The following is a 21,883-nucleotide window of genomic DNA, read 5'->3' as shown; positions in this document are numbered from 1 at the left end:
AATAACAACAACAACAACAATAATAATAATTTTTATTATTATTACACAGTAAACAAGATAGATATGCTGGATTTTGTATCACAAAATCACAAGTCGAACACTTCCCAAGTGTCTAGGACTGTGTGATGTATTTTCAGATGATGCGTGCAGATCCCAGCAGGGTGGCCTTTTGCAGTTGGCAGATCGTAATTTTGTCAATGTCTATTGTTTCCAATTGCCGGCTGAGATCTTTTGGCACGACACCCAGTGTGCCCATCACCACCAGGACCACCTGCACTGGTTTCTGCCATAGTCTTTGAAGTTCAGTCTTGAGGTCCTGATAACGGATGAGTTTTTCCTGTTGTTTTTCGTCAATGCGACTGTCACCTGGGATGGCGACATCAATGATCCAAACCTTTTTCTTTTCCACAACTGTGATGTCTGGTGTGTTGTGTTCCAGAACTTTGTCAGTCTGGATTCGGAAGTCCCACAGTATCTTTGCGTGCTCATTTTCCAATACTTTTGCAGGTTTGTGATCCCACCAGTTCTTTGCTGCTGGGAGGTGGTACTTGAGGCATAAGTTCCAATGGATCATTTGGGCCACATAGTTGTGTCTCTGTTTGTAGTCTGTCTGTGAGATTTTCTTACAGCAACTGAGGATATGATCAATGGTTTCGTCAGCTTCCTTGCACAGTCTGCATTTTGGGTCATCAGCTGATTATTATCATCATCATCATCATCATCATCATTATTACTTTGGGTGCCGTGCCAAAAGATCTCAGCCGGCATTTGGAAACAATAGACATTGTCAAAATCACGATCTGCCAACTGCAAAAGGCCACCCTACTGGGATCTGGCCGCATCATCCAAAAATACATCACACAGTCCTAGACACTTGGGAAGTGTTCGACTTGTGATTTTGTGAAACGAAATCCAGCATATCTATCTTGTTTGCTGTGCCATTCAATAATAATAATAATAATAATAATAATAATAATAATAATAATATCATCACACAGTCCTAGACACTTGGGAATTGTTCGACTTGTGATTTTGTGATACGAAATCCAGTATATCTATCTTGTTTGCTGTGTCATATAATAATAATAATAATAATAATAATAATAATAATAATAATAATAATAATATCTGCTATTTTGACATTTGATGGCAATAATGGAAGAGGAACTTTTGCATATGTGGAGGTCAGATATGGCCTTTTATGCAAAATCTATGGGCGCCCATGAGGGCTTCTCTGCTGCATCATGTGCATAGGCAAACACTCTGAATGGTTGCTAGTGCGTTCTGTATGTAAAAAGTGAGCTTTACCCTGCAGTCAGTACAATTCTGCCAGAACCGCCATGTTTCATTTTCTACGCCGAGGAGCCTGTCGTCCATTGAAGCCTTTCCTGGTCGGATTTTTGTCGACATGTTTTTTAAGGGCACCTTTTACCTCCCCGCCAAAGTGGTACCTATTTATCTACTTACATTGTTGTTTTTGAACTGCTAGGTGAGCAGAAGGTGGGCTGATGGTGGGAACTCACCCAGACTTGGGCTTGAACTGCCAACCTTCTGGCCGGCAGGATCTTCTATAGCAGGTGGTTAAATTTACTGTGCTAGCCCAGCCCTCTAAATTTATACCAAGGCACCCTCCATCTCTCTGGGAGTTTGCCTAGGTTAGGACTGACACTGTTTCCTTCAGAGTCATTTCCATATATTCTGTAAGACTTTCCTCCGTTTTAGGACCATTTCATTTTGCTATTTTGCTCCTTTTTTTGTTTGTTTCCAAAGATGGAAGACCCCTCTACATACTTCGACTGGGCCAAATGGACACTAAAGGACTTGTGAAGGCCCTGGGAGAAGAATCTCTCCTTCGTCACGTAAGAGAGGCCATTATATTATCTCTCTTGACCATTCCTCATTGGGAAATTACTCTGAGGTTAAGCTTCGGTTTACCGGTTTACTGACTTATAATTGTGGCCTCCATCTGGTTAGAAGCACCACCACCACCTACCTGCTCGCCTTGTCACTGCTGGGCTTGGAGCTGCTCCTTTGCCATCTACCCTAAGTTGTAAGCAGGGACTGAAGCCCCAGAGTGGTGTAGACCACCTGGGGAGGGGTTCTTGCACTACTGGAAGGGCAAAAGTGAAGAACTATCGGGAGTCCGGTTTATGAAAGAGGAAGGCTCCGTGCACCATTCCCCGTGGTCTTCAGGTGGCCTCCGTTTGGCCTTCCTGGCCAGAGGACATTAGGCACTAGGCCCAGCACTATCAGCGCACTGCGCCGGTGGGTGGGCAACAGCCACCATTTCCCCTTTTCATTTCCGCGTCTGATATTGCTCCTTCCTGCCGTAACTGGAGATCTGTGGGTGCAGCTCTCGGTTGTCTGGGGAAAGATACTACTACTCCATGGATCAGAAAGTAACAAGGCAGTAATTCTGGGTTTCCCTCATGTACCATCGCCTTAAGACCTAATCTAGAGGGGCCCAGAGCGATAGTCCCAGTCGGCTCTCGCGTTGTAGGCCCAAGCCACCTCCCGCCAGAACAGGCTGTGTTCACCATCATCCCACTGGACCCGGGGACGGCGTGCTTGAGCCCCAGGTCACCAGTTTTTACTGTCGCTCCCTTGGGTGCTGAAGAACTCTCGGAGGCGAACAGCGAGGACCATCTTTGCCACCTTTACCACATCTGGTCCGCCGGAGGGCCCTAACCGTGCTCGGAGAGAGGAGGCGAGTAGCGACTGGCCATCGGGCTGTTCCATCTGTGTCCCTTGCCACCGGGGCCCACCATCATCACTACCAGCACTGCTCCCTTTGAAGGCGGCCGAGCCAGTCCTGACGGTGACCCTTACTGTGCTATAACATCAGCATCGCTGCTTCTGAGGGGCCGTCCCACTTTGCCAGACTGGGAGGCGACCTCCTCCGGGATTTGCAGCTGTTGTGCCTCTGGGGACAGTTTATGGTTGATTGTGTACCCTGGCTGTGCTGCTGACTGTGGCCCTCTGCTGGCTCCTCTCTCTCTCTTCCCCCCCCCTTTTCTGTTCCTTCCTCCCCCGTTAAGTGTTGTTTTTAGACATGTGATCACCTGTATGTACCACCAAGTATTGATTTGTTTTTTATGAGGGTTGGTGTGGGCGACATTGGTATTGGCCTATATTAGGGTCAGAGGGCAGACAATTTCTAGCCATCTCCAGGGCAAAATGACATCCAACTGAGTATTGGTGGAGAAGGCCAGGTTCTCCTCTCTTTTGTTTCTGGTTAAAGATTGAATAATTTGGTTTTAGTAAGTGCAGCTGCTATAGTTTCACGTGGATTGCCTATATGATCTAAAGAATATTAATCTCTATAGTAAAGATTGTACTGAGGCTGTAAAATTGAGAGATATTGATACAGTCTGGGCCTGTAGGGTTGCAGAAGGATCAGTGTGGTACAAATAAATAGATTCTTATAGGCCGGACAATGAGGGGTTTGATGGACACCCACGGGAAAAATGAAAATGTAAATGACCTCCTACAGCTGTGTAAATTATTGGAGAAATCTTTCAATCTGGTGCTATCACAACTGAAAACACTCAATGAGAAGATGGACCTTGTTTTTAAAGGAATATCTCTTAGTCTGAAACATCCAACACATTATGCACCCCTTGAGAAAGAATCCACTGGGTCTTCTAACCACACTGCAGAGGCGTGCACATTAGATATAGATGGCGAGGAAGAGGAGAAACTAAAGTTACCCCCTATAGTGACCCCATTAGAAATTAGGGAGAACAATAGAGAAGAAGAGTTGTCTAGAGAAGTACAAGGACTAGTGAAGCCTGGGCATGAAAATAAGGTTCTAGGTCAATCAAAGGTCCATCCATTGATACCATCCGAGTCTGCACCATCTTTACCACCTACCACCACACACCGCCTGTTATCTCCAAACCAACTGGCGTTTGAAGTAGCAGACTCGATGCAGAATAGGGGTAAATGGGGATCAAGGATAGCGGTTTTAAGGTCTCTTGCCCAAATCCTATTTATGAACCCTGTAGATATTAACATTCAATCTCTCAATTGGCTGCATAGAGACTTTCAATCTCTCAACCGCTCTACGCATCTTTTAATTACACTTAAAGACATGTCCATCATTAAGGAGTTACTAAGCTCTAGAGATCGTCTTGAAGCATGGGGCATCCGCATTAGGAGGGTCTTCTTCGACCCCTGGATTCGCCCCCTGATCCCTGACCTACAATCTCATCCCCTAGAGCTAACATCTATTAGTAACCATACTCTCCCAAATCCTTTATACTGGACCCCCCCTATCTCAGCCATGTGTCCACGGACCCCCCTAGTTCCCCATCTCTCTGCCCATACATGTTCTCAACTCCCCCTACAAACGCTTCCTTGTTATAGTCCATCTATTAGTCCACCTAACACCCTAAAGGACTCTCTTCTACTGTTCTCACAAGATACATCTCTAGCCACTACGCACGATAGGTCCCAACACGGCTCTCCTGCTCTAGAGAGCTGACTAGGCCCGTTAAAAGGCAGTTTCATCTTGCCTAACCCTACTGAGGGGGCAGGTGGTCCCCAGGGGGGAAAGATTGAGGTCATGTGGGGGAGGAGGAGAAGCGGTCACCAAAATCCCAGGGAGAAGCGCAATAGAACACTTGCGACCCTGGAGAAGGAAAGGCGTGGTAGTCCTCATGACAGTCCCTTCGGGCTTAAAGTCCTGCTGTTGAATGCCAGGTCTGTTAATGGTAAGACCTCCGTCATCCAGGATTTACTCCTGGATGAGAGGGCAGACCTGGCCTGCATCACCGAGACCTGGTTGGATGAGCTGGGTGGGGTTAACCTCACTCAGCTGTGTCCTCCTGGTTTCGGGGTGCATCAGCAGGCCAGGCTCGGGGGGCGGGGAGGAGGGGTTGCGGTGGTCTTTCGGCAATCCATCGCCGTGGCCAGGTGCGCTGTTCCGCAAGCCTCAGGTTTTGAGTGTGTCCACCTGAGGGTAGGTGTCCGGGACAGTTTGGGGATTCTGCTGGTGTACCGTTCACCCCGCGACACAGCAGTCTCCCTCCCTGAGCTTGCAGAAGTGGTCTCTGGCGTGGTGCTGGCCTCCCAGCGCCTGGTGGTGCTGGGGGACTTCAACATTCACGCGGAGGCCCCTTTAACTGGTGCAGCTCAGGACTTCATGGCTGCCATGACAACCATGGGACTGTCCCAGGTCATCTCTGGACCCACCCATCAGGCAGGACACACCCTTGACCTAGTATTTATTGCCGACAGTGGATTGGTTGGAGTGGAAGAGCAAACTATTCTTCCATTGTCATGGTCCGACCATCACCTGGTCACTTTAAGACTTACCGTGACCACTAACCTCTGCAGGGGTGGTGGACCCATTAAGATGGTCCGCCCCAGGAGACTAATGGATCCAGACGGCTTCTTGAGGTCTCTTGGGGATCTTCCTGTCATTGAGGCTGACGATCCTGTTGATGTCTTGGTCGATCGCTACAACAGCGAGATGGCCAGGGCGATAGACACGATTGCCCCTGAACGTCCCCTCTCAACCCGCCGACGCACCAGGGCTCCCTGGTTCACAAGGGAGCTGGCCGTGATGAAGCGGTCGAGAAGGGGTCTAGAGTGCTCCTGGCGGAGAACTCGTAGGGTATCCGACCGAACACGGGCTAGAGCCGCTATTAGGGCCTATTCTGCGGCCTTGCGGGCAGCCAGAAAGGCTTTCTCGGCTGCCCGCATAGCATCTGCAATCAATAGACCAACGGAGTTGTTTCGGGTTGTTGGGGAGCTCCTCCATCCTCCCCAGGGGGAGGAGACCCCTGACAACCCAGCAACCCAGTGCAGCGATTTCGCGCACTTTTTTGCAGATAAAGTCGCTCGGATACGCTCTGAGTTAGACACTGGGGTTAGTGCAATGCCAGGTGAGGTGCCTGAGGCATCTGTCTGTCCGATCTTGATGGATTCGTTTCGGCTTGTTCGCCCTGATGACGTGGACAAGTTCCTTGGAGCTACGAGAGCGACCACTTGTTCCCTAGATCCTTGCCCCTCCTGGTTAATCAAACTGACCAGGGGAGATTTGTTAATTTGGCTTGAGAAAATTATCAACTCATCTCTGGAACAAGGGATTTTCCCATCTAGCCTAAAACAGGCAGTAATTAGGCCTTTTCTAAAAAAGGCATCCCTGGATCCGTCTACTCTTAACAACTATAGACCAATTTCCAATCTCCCTTTCTTGGGCAAGGTACTGGAGAGGGTGGTTGCTTCTCAGCTCCAGGGATTCTTAGACGACACTGATTTTCTGGACCATTCACAGTCCGGCTTCAGGCCTGGTCACAGTACTGAGACGGCTTTGGTCGCCTTGGTGGATGACCTCCGCAGAGAGCTAGACAGGGGGAGTGTGTCCCTTCTGGTTCTCCTGGACATCTCAGCGGCTTTCGATACCATCGACCATGGTATCCTTCTGGGACGGCTCTCTGGGATGGGCCTTGGGGGTACTGCGCTCCAGTGGCTCCAGTCCTTCCTGGAGGGCCGTTCCCAGTTGGTGAAGCTGGGTGATACCTGCTCGGACCCCTGGCCTTTGACCTGTGGGGTCCCGCAAGGTTCCATTTTATCCCCCATGCTCTTTAACATCTACATGAAACCGCTGGGCGAGGTCATCCGGAGTTTTGGAGTTGGGTGCCATCTCTACGCAGATGACACTCAACTCTACTACTCATTTCCACCTAATTCCAAGGAAGCTCCTCAGATACTGAACCAGTGCCTGGTCGCTGTAATGGCCTGGATGAGGGCGAACAAGCTGAAGCTCAATCCTGACAAGACAGAGGTCCTCGAGGTCAGTCGCAAGTCTGATCGGGGTATTGGGTGGCAACCTGTGCTCAATGGGGTCGCACTCCCCCTGAAGGCGCAGGTCCGCAGCTTGGGGGTCCTCCTGGACTCATCACTGACACTTGAGGCTCAGGTGTCGGCGGTGGCCGGGAGGGCCTTTGCACAATTAAAGCTTGTGCGCCAGCTGCGACCATACCTCGTGAAGTCTGACTTGGCCACGGTGGTCCACGCCTTAGTCACCTCTAGACTGGATTATTGCAATGCACTCTACGTGGGGTTGCCCCTGAAGACGGCCCGGAAACTTCAGTTAGTCCAACGTGCGGCTGCCAGGTTGTTAACTGGAGCAAACTACAGGGAGAGATCTACTCCCCTGTTCAAGGAGCTCCACTGGCTACCGATTATTTTCCGGTCCCAATTCAAGGTGCAGGTTCTTACCTATAAAACCCTAAACGGTTTGGGACCCGCCTACCTTTGTGACCGCATCTCCCGCTATGAACCCACTCGTCCTCTTCGTTCATCTGGTAGGGCACTTCTTTCGCTCCCGCCACCATCCCAGGCTCGGTTGGCGGGGACGAGGGAGCAGGCCTTTTCTATTGTTGCTCCCCGGATCTGGAATTCCCTTCCGGAGGAGATCCGGCAAGCACCCACCCTGGCTTCCTTCAAAAAGCTGCTTAAAACCTGGCTCTTCCGCTGCGCCTTTGGATAACCGAGCCCATAGCTATAGTAGTCGCACAGGCCACCTCTTTGACTTGAAACACTGCACTTTATTCCTCTGCCCCAAAGCATCTTAGAATATCACATTGCATTTTAGTTCTAGTGGTCCCTCCAGGCCATCCTCTCCTCCATCCCAGTGGTCTTTTTTTTTCCCTCTTTCCTTGCGGATTCATGTTATTTGAGTGATTATATTCCTTCTGCTTATGTGATTGTTTTAGTCAATTGTTATGTTTTGTTTTCGTTTCTAATTCTTATAGCGTTTTATAGTGTTTTCAGTGTTTTATTGTACAATGTTTTATGCTGATTTTATATTGGAAACCGCCCTGAGTCCCTTTTGGGAGAGAGGGCGGTATACAAATAAACTTTTACTTACTTACTTACTTACTTACTTAATTGTTTGTGTACTTTTCCCCTAAAGAAGCAATGGACCTTAAAGTGGTCTATGAGGTTTAAACACATCGAGTTACATCTTGGCTTCCTTTGTTTATAAGCCAGTAAGACTTTGAATACAAGCTTTTTATGTGTAGAGTGTGTATCAGGAGAATTGCACTGGGTATAGATGCAATTCTGTTATAAATATGGATATGCCATTATTTAAAAAGCCTATAAATGAGTGCAGATAAGGCACAATAACTGCGTTTTGTACTTGCTCTCCTTTTAGGTGCTATCGATCAATGAGGAAGGACAAAAGAGGTGCGAGGAAAATACCAATCTCTTTGGCCGCCCCATCACGTGAGTATGCAACCAGTTATGTTATAGTCACAGAAATCATAGCCATAAGAGAACATCTTTTTTAATTGACATATTGATGTTTGAGAGAGGATAGGCAGGAATGTTGTTGCTGGTGAAATGTTTTCATTGCTGTATCTGAGCATCTGGAAAATGTCTGGAAAGGGTTTAAAATGTGGGGAGAATGTAACACCGTTAAGCAGCAGTTATAAACAAAGAAAACAGCCTAGTTAAACCCACATTATCTGCTTTGAACTGGATTGTATGGCAGTGTAGAAGGGGTGCCTTAGAATCATAAACTCCTAAAGTTGGATGAGAACTCCAAGGGCCATCCAGTCCAACTCCCATAGATAGATGGATGGATGGATGGATGGATAATCAAATCATGGAATCCTAGAGTTGGAAGAGACCCCATGGGCCATCCAGTCCAACTCCCATAGATATATGGATGGATGGATGGATGGATGGTCAAATCATGGAATCCTAGAGTTGGAAGAGAATCCATGGGCCATCTCCTCCAACTCCCATTGATAGGTGGATGGATGGATAATCAAATCATGGAATCCTAGAGTTGGATGAGAACCTCAGGGGCCATCCAGTCCAATTCCCATAGATAGATAGATAGATAGATAGATAGATAGATAGATAGAGAGACAGACGGATAGTCAAATCATGGAATCCTAGAGTTGGAAGAGACAAGGGCCATCCAGTCCAACTCCCATAGATAGATAGATGGATGGATTGTCAAATAATGGAATCCTAGAGTTGGAAGAAACCCCATGAGCCATCCAGTCCAACTCCCATAGATAGATAGATGGATGCGTGGAAGGATGGATGGATGGATGGGTAGATAGTCAAATCATTGAATCCTAGAGGTAGATGAGAACCCCAAGGGCCATCCAGTCCAACCTCCTGCTATTCAGGAAAAGCACAATCTAAGTACCCCTGACAGATGGCCATCCAGCCTTTGTTTAAAAACCTCCAAAGAAGGAGCTTCCACCAGGCAGAGAGTTCCACCGTTGAAGAGCACTTATGGTTAGGAAGTTCTCCCTAACGTTCTTTTCCTGTCATTTATGCCCATGGCTCTACTGAGTCCTAGTTTCCAAGCCTGCTCCCTCTTAGGACATTCTTTCAAATATTTAAACATCTTGAGAGTCATTTTTCTCCTCCTTATTCAGGGAAGGAGAGCAAGTTGTAGAGCTCCCATGGTTAGTTTAGGAAACAGCTAAACTATGTGTGTTATTTCCAGATCCTGGACCTGCCTCGTCGACCTCGAAGGGCTGAACATGCGTCACCTCTGGCGCCCCGGAGTGAAAGCCCTGCTCCGGATCATTGAGGTTGTCGAAGACAACTACCCAGAGACCCTCGGAAGGCTTCTGATTGTGCGCGCACCCAGGGTGTTCCCTGTCCTGTGGACGCTGGTGAGTCAGATGAGCAGAGAATATTCCTTGCTATGGCCATATATATTATTGTGAGTCTGGGCTTTGAGTTAATGGAAGTAGTTTTGGAATAAGGAGAAGATGAATCCTCTTTTTTTCAGGTCAGTCCTTTTATCAATGAGAACACCAGGCAGAAGTTCCTCATTTACAGTGGCAACAACTACCAGGGTCCTGGAGGGCTTGTAGACTACCTTGACAAAGACGTAATTCCGGATTTCCTGGGAGGAGAGTGTGTGGTAAGTTTGGAGAAAATTGTAACATCCTTAGAAGTATTTTCTTTCTTTTTCTTTTTTTTCAATAATAATTTTTATTTAAATAAAAAAGATTTTGCTACGTAAAAAGTAGGGTAACAATATTGTAAGATAGGAAAGAAAAAATAACTGAAAATGGGACAGAGGGCAAGGGAGAGCAAAAGAAAAAAAAAGAAAGAAAAGAAAGAAATCTAATGGAGATTTAGGGGTAATTTAAACTTCCGTTCTTTGTTCTTCTCATCGTCAACCATCTAGTAAGTTTATTTGTTTACACTTTTTAGACTCTTCATTGTCCCCGTGACATGACTCTTATTTATTGATTCAATCTTTATTTTCTTCCTATATTCCTCGTATCCTTTCCAATCTGTTGTTCTTAAAATTCTTCCACTATTTTCTTTTAAGAGGAAGGTTAACTTGTCCATGTCATGAATTTTTATCTAATTTTTGAATCCAAAGCTCTTTTGTAGGTATTTCTTGTAGTTTCCAAAATCTTGCAAAAGTCATTCTTGCCGCCGTCATTATAAAAGTTAATAAGATATCATCATTTCTTTTTAAGTCCGTTATACTTTACGTTAAACCTAAAAGGTAGTATTTAGGTTTCATCGGGAAGGTCTTTCCTAAATTTTTTTGTGTTTCATCATGTATTTGTCTCCAAAATTTGAATGATTCAGGGCAGGTCCACCAGGCGTGATAAAATGTTCCTACTTGCTTTTTGCATTTCCAACAGAGATTCTGGCCATTTTTGTACATTATTCCAATTTTTTTTCGGAGTTATATACCATCGATGAAACATTTTCATCCAATTTTGTAGTATTTTCTTAATCAACATTGCAACCCCTTTGTTTACAAACCATGGCTTATTTGGAAACATCAAGCTTCTTGACAGTGCTTTCATATATAGTTAAGGTTTGATTTCCTTAACATTGATACCATGCTATGTGGAAAGTCCAGTGGATGATGCACATATTAATCTACGTTTTGCTTTTTTCTTGCTTTCATTCTTTCTTCAGTGTAATGTGCCTGAGGGTGGTCTTGTCCCCAAATCGCTGTATCAGACAGATGAAGAGCCGGAGATTTCTGATCATATACGTCTCTGGACGGAAACCATCTACCACTCTGCAAATGTTTTCAAAGGGGCTCCCCATGAGGTAGGATGGGAGGAAATTCTGGTTAGTAAAAACATTGGAAGATATAACGGAGAGCGGAGAGGCTCCTTCAGGCAGGGGGAATCTTTTTATCCCACTGCTGCCACCAATTATAACAAATTAGAGCGGAAGGCACCAAATATATCACGGTGCTGCTACCGATTATAACGTATTACAACCCCACTCTACAAACGCACACGCAAGCACACGTATGTGAGAGGCGAGGGTATACCATTTGATTTTAGATTTTTCTTTTAAAATGATAGCTGCCACCAACCTAAAATGTCTTTAGGATTTTTGTTGTTAAATGTGTCTGAGGCAAGCTTCTCCCATTCCCTGCCCACACTGCTTCTACCCCTGGCTCCCAAACTGATGTTCACTACGAGGCTTTTCTGTGGTATTTTATTGTATTGCTGGAACTTTTATAAAGGCTTCTTGATGGAAAGATACACTGTGGAGGCTTTTGAAAGTTGAAAAGAGAATAAAAATTTATTTTCTTAAAACAGGCAAATGATTACTTCAGAGAGTTACATAAGCGCATACGGTTACAGAAGTTCTTCAGCTTAACTTAGTTGTATGTTTGATTACTTCACTTAGTTTCAAACAGTTCCAACCAACCAATCTATCTATTGGTCACAAAAACCCTCGCTCTATTTGCTAAGAATAGACACAAGTTCCCCTGGGTTGTTAACTAACTCTAACCTAGAGTCCTTCTATTAACCAGCCCAGTAGTGACAGTCAATCCCTTGAGTTGTTTTCCCCCAAGAGATCCAAACTGCCTGACCTAGCCTGTCAGTTTCACAGCTTTCAGTTCTCTCTCACACACACCCTCCAAACTCCAAAACCGAACTTTCCTCTCCAAACCCCAAAACCGAACTGCCTGGAGCTCTTTTTTTCCTCTGCACTCTAAGACTTGGCTCCTCCCATCTGCTCTGGCTGGCCAATCCTAGGAGTCTCTCTCTAAGCTCCTCCCCCTTTCCAACCACACTCAAGATGGCTGCCTGGCATTCCTCTACAAAATGGAGGCCTGCCTCACTCACTGTTACCCAGGCTTCATTCCCGGCCTAATAGGTAAGGTTCACTACAGAAGGCATAGCAGCCAAACCACAGAAAATGCCCAATTTCTTTTAGTCAAGGAACCTTTCTAAAGACGTTTCTCCTCCTTTGAAACCCTGACTATGTCTCTAAGCATTGAGCATGCATTATGTTACCGGATTGGTTTTGAAATGTGAGCATTTTATAGAACACCCAGGTGCCCGAGCACTGCCTGTTCTCTCTCTGCAATCCAGATAGTGGTGGAGATCGTGGAAGGGGAGTCCGTGATCACCTGGGACTTCGATATCCTGAAGGGAGATGTAGTCTTCAGCCTCTTCCACTCCAAGCGGTCGCCTGAGGCCAGCCGGAAGGAGCCTGCTATGCCCAATGCGTTGTCTGCTGGGGATAATGTCCAGCTCATCGGAAAGAGCTGGATCCTAGGGGTGGACTATAGCCGCGTTGAGTCTCCCCTCACCTGCCGGGAAGGTGAAAGCATACAGGTCAGTGGGTCTCTCTCCTTATTTATTTATTTATTACAACATTTATATCCCACCCTTCTCACCCCACAGGGGACTCAGGGTGGCTTACAATAAAACACATATATAAAAATTGTACATTTTTGCTAATTAGATTAGCAAAATTTACCAAGGGGAAAGGTGATGGAAAATGCTGGAAGTGTGGGAAGCATAAGGGAGACTTCATGCATATGTGGTAGGGATGTAAGAAAGTTAAAAAATATTGGCAGGACATTTATTTATTTATTTATTTATTCATTTATAACATTTCTACCCCACCCTTCTCACCCAAGGGGACTCAGGGCGGCTTACAACAACCGGCAAAATTCAATGCCAAACAGATCAATAAAACAGCAACACATTTAAAACCATTAACAACTATTCATAAGATACAACACATAAAATACATAAAATACATTAGTCAGCTAAAACATACAGTTACTTAAAACCACTTTTCCAAGGTCCACAAAGAAATGGTGAAAATACTCAGAAAAAAGTTTGGAATAAAACCAGAGTATTTTTTATTGGGAACTACTGATTTTCAGATGGACTCTAATACTGATAAGCTTTTTATGTACATGGTAACGGCAGCCAGGATATGTCTAGTGAAACTGTAGAAGACTCAAGAAATCCCTTCTCTAGAGAACTGGATATTGAGACTATTGGATATCAGAAATATGGACCTATTAACATATGTAATAACACAGAACAGGTTGACAAGGCAAAAGACTGACTGGGGAATTTTAAGGGTATATTTAACAAAAGAAAACATTGAACTCTTGTGAAATGTACTTTAGAAACAATATTAGGCTCAAAGGTGTAAAGGGGCATTTATTGGGAAAATGCCCAGATTAGAAAGGAAACATACCTTGCCATGCAGAAGATCTGGAAGGAATGTGTGCATATGTGTGTTCCTTTTCTTATAAAATACTCTTATATACAAGAAAGATATATATACACATACATTCTCTATATCTATCTAATGTGTTTCTTTTTCTTTTTAATGTACATTTAAAATCATAAATTTTATATATATATATATATATATATATATATATATATATATATATATATATGACAAATGGTGTCCTCCCCTGCCACTAAACAACAAAAGTACAAGCCCCAGAACCTAGAAATTTGGCAGCACAATCCACCATCCTTGCCCCTACGTTCCGACAACAAAAATAAAAGAAAAATAAAGTCCTAATTAGAGGGAGAGGAATAATTGTCTTTAGCCAATTGCTGCCAGTTAGAAGACTAAGCTCCGCCCACTTGGTCTCCTAGCAACCTACTCAGGCCTCACTCTCTCTTCCACGCTGCCTATAAAATACAGATTATATAATTTGCACTAGATTATATGGCATTGTAGACTCAAGGCCCTTCCACACAGCTATATAACCCATTTATAATCTTATATTATCTGCTTTGAACTGGATTATCTTGAGTCCACACTGCCATATAATCCACTTCAGTGTGCATTTTATTCAGCTGTGTAGAAGGAGCCTCATATAATCCAGTTCTAAGCAGATAATATAAGATATACAGTAGAGTCTCACTTATCCAACATAAACACCCTGGCAGAACATTGGATAACTGAATATGTTGGATAATAAGAAGGGATTCAGGAAAAGCCGATTAAACATCCCATTCCCTCACGACCCTATCTGCTGCCAAACTGCCATCCATGTCTATGCCAGGCATCCTCAGAGATTAGGAGATCTGTTTGAAAACAGACAAGTGGGATGTTTATTTTTATCTCACCAATGATATCCAGGATGAGACAACTCTTATCTGTCTGAGGCAACTGTGAATGTTCCACTTGCCCACCTTGATGACCACTGAATGCCCTTGCACCTTCAAGGCCTGCCTACTTCCTGCTTCAGAGAGGAATCCTTTGTTGGGAGATGTTAGCTGGCCCTCAGTACATCATGTGTGGAATTCCCTGATTGCTCAGTGCTGTTCTTTAGTTAACTGTCCTGATTTCACAGATTTTTGAAATACTGGGAACCATATTTTGTTCATTCCAGGCAGGCAGGAACCATCCAGGTTTTGAAGCTACAAGGCTATTCAGTGCCAATTCCAACATTCACACTTGCCTAAAGCAGACAACAGTTCTTTCTTCCACCCTAGTCATTCCACAGATATATCAGCCCCACTTCCTTTTGTTACAACACATTTCACAACCTCTGAGGATGCCTGCCATACATGCAGGCAAAACATCAGGAGACAATACATTTGGAACATGACCAGGCAGACCACAGAACTCAGAGCAACCCAATACAAAGAGAAACAAAAATACTAAAATAATAAAATATAATACATATAAATAATAAAATAAAATAATAAAAACACAAATAATAATGAAAGAATAAAAATAAAATACATACAAATAATACAATAAAAATAATAAAAAACACTAAAAATAATTAAAAACACTAAAAAATTAATACAATAAAATACTATAATAACAGAAAATAACTAAAAATAATACAAGAAAATAATAAAATATAATAAATAAAAAGATAAGTTACAATAAAATTAATTTAAAAAATACAAATAACATCAAATAAAAATTCCACAACAATTTTTAACCAATACCACCACCACTTTGCCACAGCAACGCGTGGCTGGGCACAGCTAGTACACTATAAAACAGTTAAAAATTATTAACTTACATCAGAGTTACATCTAAAATACAAGCGTGTTTGCTTGCACTGGGCCTGTTATTGGTATCTAAAAGCAATTTGGAAAACAAGCTTGCTCCCTCCTCCTATAAGTTCCCCTCACATTGTGATACATGGCCCTCATCATATCTCCTCTCAGCCTTCTCTTCTGCAGGCAAAACATGCCCAGCTCTTTAAGCCACTCCTCATAGGGCTTGTTCTCCAGACCCTTGATCATTTTAGTCGCCCCCTGGACACATTCCAGCTTCTCAACATCTCCCTTCAATTGCAGTGCCCAGAATTGGACACAGTGTGATTCCAGGTGTGGTCTGGCCAAGGCAGAATAGAAGGGTAGCATGACTTCCCTGGATCTAGACACTAGACTCCTATTGAGGCCTCTGTATGTGTTCTTTTAGGGGACCTTTTTGGCCTCGAAATATCTGCCGAGGAACCCTTGCATATCTATCATGGGACATGTTTGGAACGCTTGGCCAAGCTGCACTATAACCCCATGTGAACCAAAACCGCTATTTGGAATGCACCCAATATCTTTCTTAGGCAGCAAGCTGCAGGCGAGATTAAATATCAGCCTGGAAAACTGCCTGCCAGGAAAGCTTGTCTGTCATTATTAAGAATGTTGTTGAGGAGTTCCTGATAATCTGCAAAATAATTCCCGAGATTACAGTTTGAAAAGTTTTGGAAGATAGGGAAAAAACAGGCTGCTTTCTGTGCTGGAGAGTTCAGCTCTGTTAACCGGAATATATCAGTGACACACAGCCAGGTGATATCTGTAGATGTCTTGCAGGATTCCTATAATAAGTGCCCAACTTCAGTTGACGCCTTTTTACATTCTGTTGTCGTTTCAATATGCCAAAAATGAAGATAGCTTTGGAACCAAAACTGATTAGCAAAAGGGGGGCTTGTCTATGCCTCTTCCCTGCATTTCTCATCCTCTGTCACTTTCCAGGGTTCCCACGTGACTCGCTGGCCGGGCTTTTATATCCTCCAGTGGAAAATGCACAGTCCGAGCCCTTGCGCCGGGAGCAGCCTCTCTCGGGTGGACGATGTCCTGGCCACGCTCCAGGTTTCCAACCACAAGTGCAAGATCATGTATTACTATGAAGTGTTGGCTTCCAAGGAGTTCAGGTAAGAGGGCTTTTGGGGGGTTGGGATCAGAGGAGTCGCCAAAGACCAGTATTTTCTGTTGGTCATTAGGGTTCTGTGTGGGAAGTTTGTCCCAATTCTATCACTGGTGAGGTTCAAGGGCTTTTTGATTGTAGGTGAACTATAAATCCCAGGAACTACAACTCCCAAATGCCAAGGTCTATTTTCCCCAAACTCCACCAGTATTTAAATTTGAGCATATTGAGTATTTGTGCCAAGTTTGGTCCAGATCCATAATTGTTTGAGTCCACAGTTCTCTCTGGATGTTGGTGTACTACAACTCCCAAACTCAAGGTCAATGGCCACCAAATCCTTCCAGTGTTTTTTGTTGGTCATGGGAGTTCTGTGTGCCAAGTTTGGTTCAGTTCCTTCATTGGTGGAGTTCAGAATGCTCTTTGATTGTAGGCGAACTATAAATCCCAGCAAGTACAACTCCCAAATGACGAAATCAATCCCCTCGTGAACCCCATCAGTATTTAAATTTGGGTGTATCGGGTATTTGTGCCAAATTTGGTCCAGTGAATGAAAACTTTTCCAATGTGGCTTCAGAACCTTAATGTTAAGTAGAGAAAAGTAGAGGAAAAACAATCCCTGGGTGAGGGAAATAAAGAGCAAAGCGGTCTCCTGTTTGCTACGTCTTTTCTCTTTGCATACTGAAAATTCAAACAAGAACATACATCCTATGTGCAAAGTTGAATATGCAGTGCTGGCCTCATGCTGTGGCTTTACAACTGTAACAAAGCAGAATGTGTATGGAAACGCAGTCTTCTTTAGCTCCGCCAAAACATGATTGAGTTGGAGGGATTGTTGATTGTTCATCGTGCCGTTGTGACCTGAAATGCCCGGAGCCAGTTCTGTCTTGTGAATAGCTTTCATTGATGAAAGCCATCTTTCTGAAGGTGGCAGGATTTCTGAATGTCAGCTGAATTCTCTTCAGGCACTTTGGGAGCCAGGACAGGTTGTGTTCCAGCGGAGAACAATATATATTTTTATGCTCAAAACCAACTTTTATTGAAATAGACAAATCAAGAACTCTTTGCAATTCATTAGATACACGTTTCCTTGATTTTTCCCCATTTGCCAAACTTTTCCAAGACTTCACAAAGCACAGGTTAGACTCTCATCTTCTTGTAAAGTCCCCCAAAAATTCATCAGATATGAAGGAACCCGAATGATACTGTCTTTTCTCTTGGGCTGGATCTATGTTCCCATATGTTGGAGTGACACTGACAGTGTAATACGCTTCAGACTTAGATGGCTGTGTGTCTCTAGGCTTTGGAAGGTGTCACTCCAAAAAGGCAAAGTCTCCAAAACTTTTCCCCGGGATTCACACCATAAGTTCTTTTTTAAGGTCCCCAAAAACTTAGATGGCTATGTGTCTCTAGGCTTTGGAAGGTGTCACTCCAAAAAGTCAAAGTCTCCAAAACTTTTCCCCAGGATTCACATCATAAGTTCTTTTTTAAGGTCCTCAAAAACTTAGATGGCTATGTGTATCTGGGCTTTGGAAGGTGTCACTCCAAAAAAGTCAAAGTCTGCAAAACCTTTCCCCAGGATTCACACCATAAGTTCTTTTTTAAGGTCCTCAAAAACTTAGATGGCTATGTGTCTCTAGGCTTTGGAAGGTGTCACTCCAAAAAGTCAAAGTCTCCAAAACTTTTCCCCAGGATTCACATCATAAGTTCTTTTTTAAGGGCCCCAAAAACGCCAAAGCAAACTCGCAGGAACCCTTACAATCCCTCTTGGGCTGGATCTACATAGACCTCAGCTACTGCACTTTATCACAATCCCTCTCCTATAGTTTTTAGTATTATTACTGGCATGGTTTTCACCACATTTATAACTGTTTGATACCATCAATACCCAGAGTTGCTTGCACAAATCCAGACCCTCTGAATTCCCAGTAACTATTATTATTCAGGCCCTAAACTGCTGCTGATGTGTTTTTATATTGTTTATGTGGTTTTATGTGATATAATGTTTTAAATTACTATGTTTTTAACCCATGTTTATCGGGCTTGTCCCCATGTGAGTCGCCCCGAGTCCCTTTGAGGAGATGGAGGCGGGATATAAAAATAAAGTTGTTATTATTATTATTATTATTATTTGAGCCCCTGGTGGTTCAGTGGATTAAAGCCTTGTGACTTGAAGGTTGGGTTGTTGACCTGAAGGCTGCCAGGTTCGAATCCAACCCGGGGAGAGCGCGGATGAGCTCCCTTTATCAGCTCCAGCGGGGACATGAGAGAAGCCTCCCACAAGGATAGTAAAACATCAAAACATCCAGGCATTCCCGGGGCAACCTCCTTGCAGATGGCTAATTCTCTCATACCAGAAGTAACTTGCAGCTTCTCAAGTCGCTCCTGACACAAAAAAAGTTTGGTTCAGACTGCATTATAGACTTGGAAGCATAGGCAAACCTCGGCCCTCCCTCCAGGCACCCCGGACTACAACTCCCACCATCCTCAACAGACGGTTGGCTGGTAGGAATGCCGGGAGCCGGAGTCCAAAACACCTGGAGGAAGGGCCGAAGTCCACTTCCAAAAACTCCAACCAAACAGTCTCCAAAAACAATTGAACAATATTTTAATGCACTTGGAAAATGTGGATGTGTAAGAAACTCTTTCTTACTTAATTTTCCAGAGGGTCCATGACAAGCCTGGAATCATGCAACAGTGGCTTTTCACAGCTGAGTGGAGCTACCACATCTTCTAACCAGTCTCAGAGCAGCTCCCTGATTTCTAGATAGCACCGTTTAGGAGCAGCTGAAAGATGGAGAGATGCTTTTCTCGGGGCTGACCTGACCCTCGATGGAGCCAAAGAACGGTGAATGATGGGCCATTTGGAGAACCACAAATCCAGACCCAACGGGAGTCGCTTGAAGTCCTTATTTTTTCCCCTCCAGGAATAATTCCCAATCTTGAAGACTGGGGATTGGGTATGAACAGAGCTGTGCATTAGAATGCATCATATCATTTTCTGGGTTTATTTGCATGGATTTTTACATGATTCCTATGGTCAAAGGGCTCTATAACTCTACACAGACGTGGAGCTATGTGGCATTGCCTTACCTACTAGGAGACTGCGGAGCTGTCTTTTCTCGTGTAGCAAAAAATTAACCTTGGGACATCAGCACAGAAGATTCCTCGGTAGCAGGGCTAAGATGCACAACGCTAGTGTGTATATAATAGATTTGGGGCGAGGGGCGGGATAGACCAGACTTCTATTAGTAAAGAAGCGGTTATGGGGCTGGCTAATTGCTGGCTTACACCCTTTGGCCCCCTTGGACGGGCTAGAAACACATTTTCCTGCACTGAAATAGCTTCTTTTCGTAAAGGAGTCAGTCCTGATTGCCCCCTTTCCTTCCTCAGGTCTATGAGCAATAAATGAGTCGATCTTGGCCCCGTCCCTGGTTTCAGGGCTAGGAAACAGGTGCCATGACCAAGGGCTACGCAAAGCAATATTTGATTTCTACAGGCACAAAAGCTCTTTTGCCATGTCGGAGAAGCTGCTGTTATTTATTTTTGGGGAGCAGGAGCTATAACACAAGCCAGGGGGGTGGGCACTTTAAGTGTGTTTGTGGCCAAGTGCGAGTGTCTTATAACTTATATTCTCAAGGCATATTTATTCTAGTATAATAACGTATTTGTAATGTTTTATAAGTCAACAATTTAAGGAATATTCCCACTCTTTTCTGTGCTTGTGTGAGCAGCACCTCCAGCTTTATAACGTTTTACCGAAATGTGGTTTAATAACTGGATATTTTTGGAGCTCCGTTACACAGAATTAACCGCACGGGCCTCCTTCATTTAACTGCTTGCATCTAAGAATATGGTTTTAAGTCTTAATGGGAGAAACTGCTCTGTTGAAGAAGGCTGTGAACTATCAAGAATATTTTTTTGCTAAGTTATTGATGTTCTGAAAAAAGCATTAAGGACTAAGCTAATATCAGTATTGAGCAGGCATTATATGATTGATGTGCTGTCGAAGGATTTCATGGCCGGAATCACTGGGTTGCTGTGGGTTTTCCGGGCTGTATGGCCATGTTCCAGAAGCATTCTCTCCTGATGTTTCACCCACATCTATGGCAGGCATCCTCAGAGGTTGTGAGGTCTGTTGGAAATTACGCAAGTGGGGTTTATATACCTGTGGAATAATGTCCAGGGTGGGAGAAAGAACTCTTGTCTATTGGAGGCAAGTGTGAACGTTGCAATTAATCACCTTGATTAGCATTGAAAACTTTGCAACTTCAAAGCTTGGCTGCTTCCTGCCTGAGGGAATCCTTCGTTGGGAGGTGTTGGCTGGCCCTGATTGTTTCATGTCTGGAATTCCTGTTTTCTGAGCATTGCTCTTTATTCACTGTCCTGTTTTTAGATTTTTTTTAATACTGGTCGCCAGATTTTGTTCATTTTCATGTTGAAATTGTCCACATGCTTCTGGGATTTCAGTGGCTTCTCTGTGTAGTCCGTCGTAGTGGTTGTTAGAGTTGTCCAGCATTTCAGTGTTCTTATGTATGTCACAGTGACATACACAGAGAAGCCATTATATTATTCCTAGTTGTAGGTTCCGCAATGATTTATAGTGCATGTTTTGATGAAAGTGAAGCCAGTTGGGATAAAGATTGCAGAAGGTGATTATCTTTCTCACTTTCAGGACTTGAGTTTGGGATCGTCCAGTGAAATGGATTTGTGGCAAGTTTGGGAAAGACCCAAGTATTTATTGGTATTTATTGGGATGCTCTGTCCAAAGATGTTGGCAGGAGACTTTGAAGGAAGGGGTGAGGGCTTGGTTGTTCTGGGAAGAACCTTTGAGGCCATGCAGCCTTTTACTTTGGCTTCCATTAGACTAGTTAGCAGTGTGGATTTGGGAATGCATGGAAGTGCTCCCAGAGCAAGGGCTTCTACTGCTACCAGTCCAAATACATTGTGCAATGATTCCATCTTCTCCTCCCCGAATGCTTTGATCAACAAGTACTTTTTAACTAGTGAGCCATGGAGATGCAAAATGGGAGTACTGTATAGCAGCCATTCCTAAACTGGATTCCCCAGCCTAGGTTCTCCTAGAGATCTGTTTCATATTTTGGGATGAGCTCAGAGTAAACCTGGGGAGCAGGTAGATTCAGGCTATGGGTCCTGATATATGATACTGATATGTTCAGATAATATGTTGAAATCAAGTGCCAAATATATTAAACCATCTCTGATCCTATTAGACTCCTCTCCTTTCCCTTTTGTTGTGCGAACAATTGTCCGAACCATTATACTGTGACCTTTAACAAGCAAAAAATAAAAATGGGGAAAATACTGTATAGGTAGCTAACCATGTTGCACTGAGTATGGTAAAGGCTATTTTAAGAAGGAAATTTTATGGAGAATTTACAAGTAGTGCATTTGTTTCTCAATATAATCCCAGAGAATATATGTCTGTATCCACAGGCAT

The 21,883-nt window shown here is 44.0% G+C and overlaps 1 protein-coding gene across 2 annotated transcripts in view; it reads left to right on the top strand.

Moving 5' to 3' along the window:
- Positions 1-21,655, top strand: part of sec14l5 (SEC14 like lipid binding 5) — a 62,109-nt gene extending 40,454 nt beyond the window's left edge. For both annotated transcript variants that reach the window (XM_062964609.1, XM_062964610.1), the window contains 8 exons: positions 1,771-1,859; positions 8,171-8,241; positions 9,488-9,659; positions 9,779-9,913; positions 10,939-11,076; positions 12,363-12,608; positions 16,254-16,432; positions 19,088-21,655. In XM_062964609.1, coding sequence (XP_062820679.1) covers positions 1,771-1,859; positions 8,171-8,241; positions 9,488-9,659; positions 9,779-9,913; positions 10,939-11,076; positions 12,363-12,608; positions 16,254-16,432; positions 19,088-19,193 — 1,136 coding nt within the window. In that variant the 3' untranslated portion in view covers positions 19,194-21,655. The remainder of the gene's footprint in view (positions 1-1,770; positions 1,860-8,170; positions 8,242-9,487; positions 9,660-9,778; positions 9,914-10,938; positions 11,077-12,362; positions 12,609-16,253; positions 16,433-19,087) is intronic.
- Positions 21,656-21,883: the final 228 nt, after the last annotated feature.

This window comes from Anolis carolinensis, unplaced genomic scaffold (assembly GCF_035594765.1).
Source record: "Anolis carolinensis isolate JA03-04 unplaced genomic scaffold, rAnoCar3.1.pri scaffold_13, whole genome shotgun sequence".
In the NCBI taxonomy this organism is placed as follows: domain Eukaryota; kingdom Metazoa; phylum Chordata; class Lepidosauria; order Squamata; family Dactyloidae; genus Anolis; species Anolis carolinensis.
This window is presented reverse-complemented; position numbering and strand designations above follow the sequence as displayed.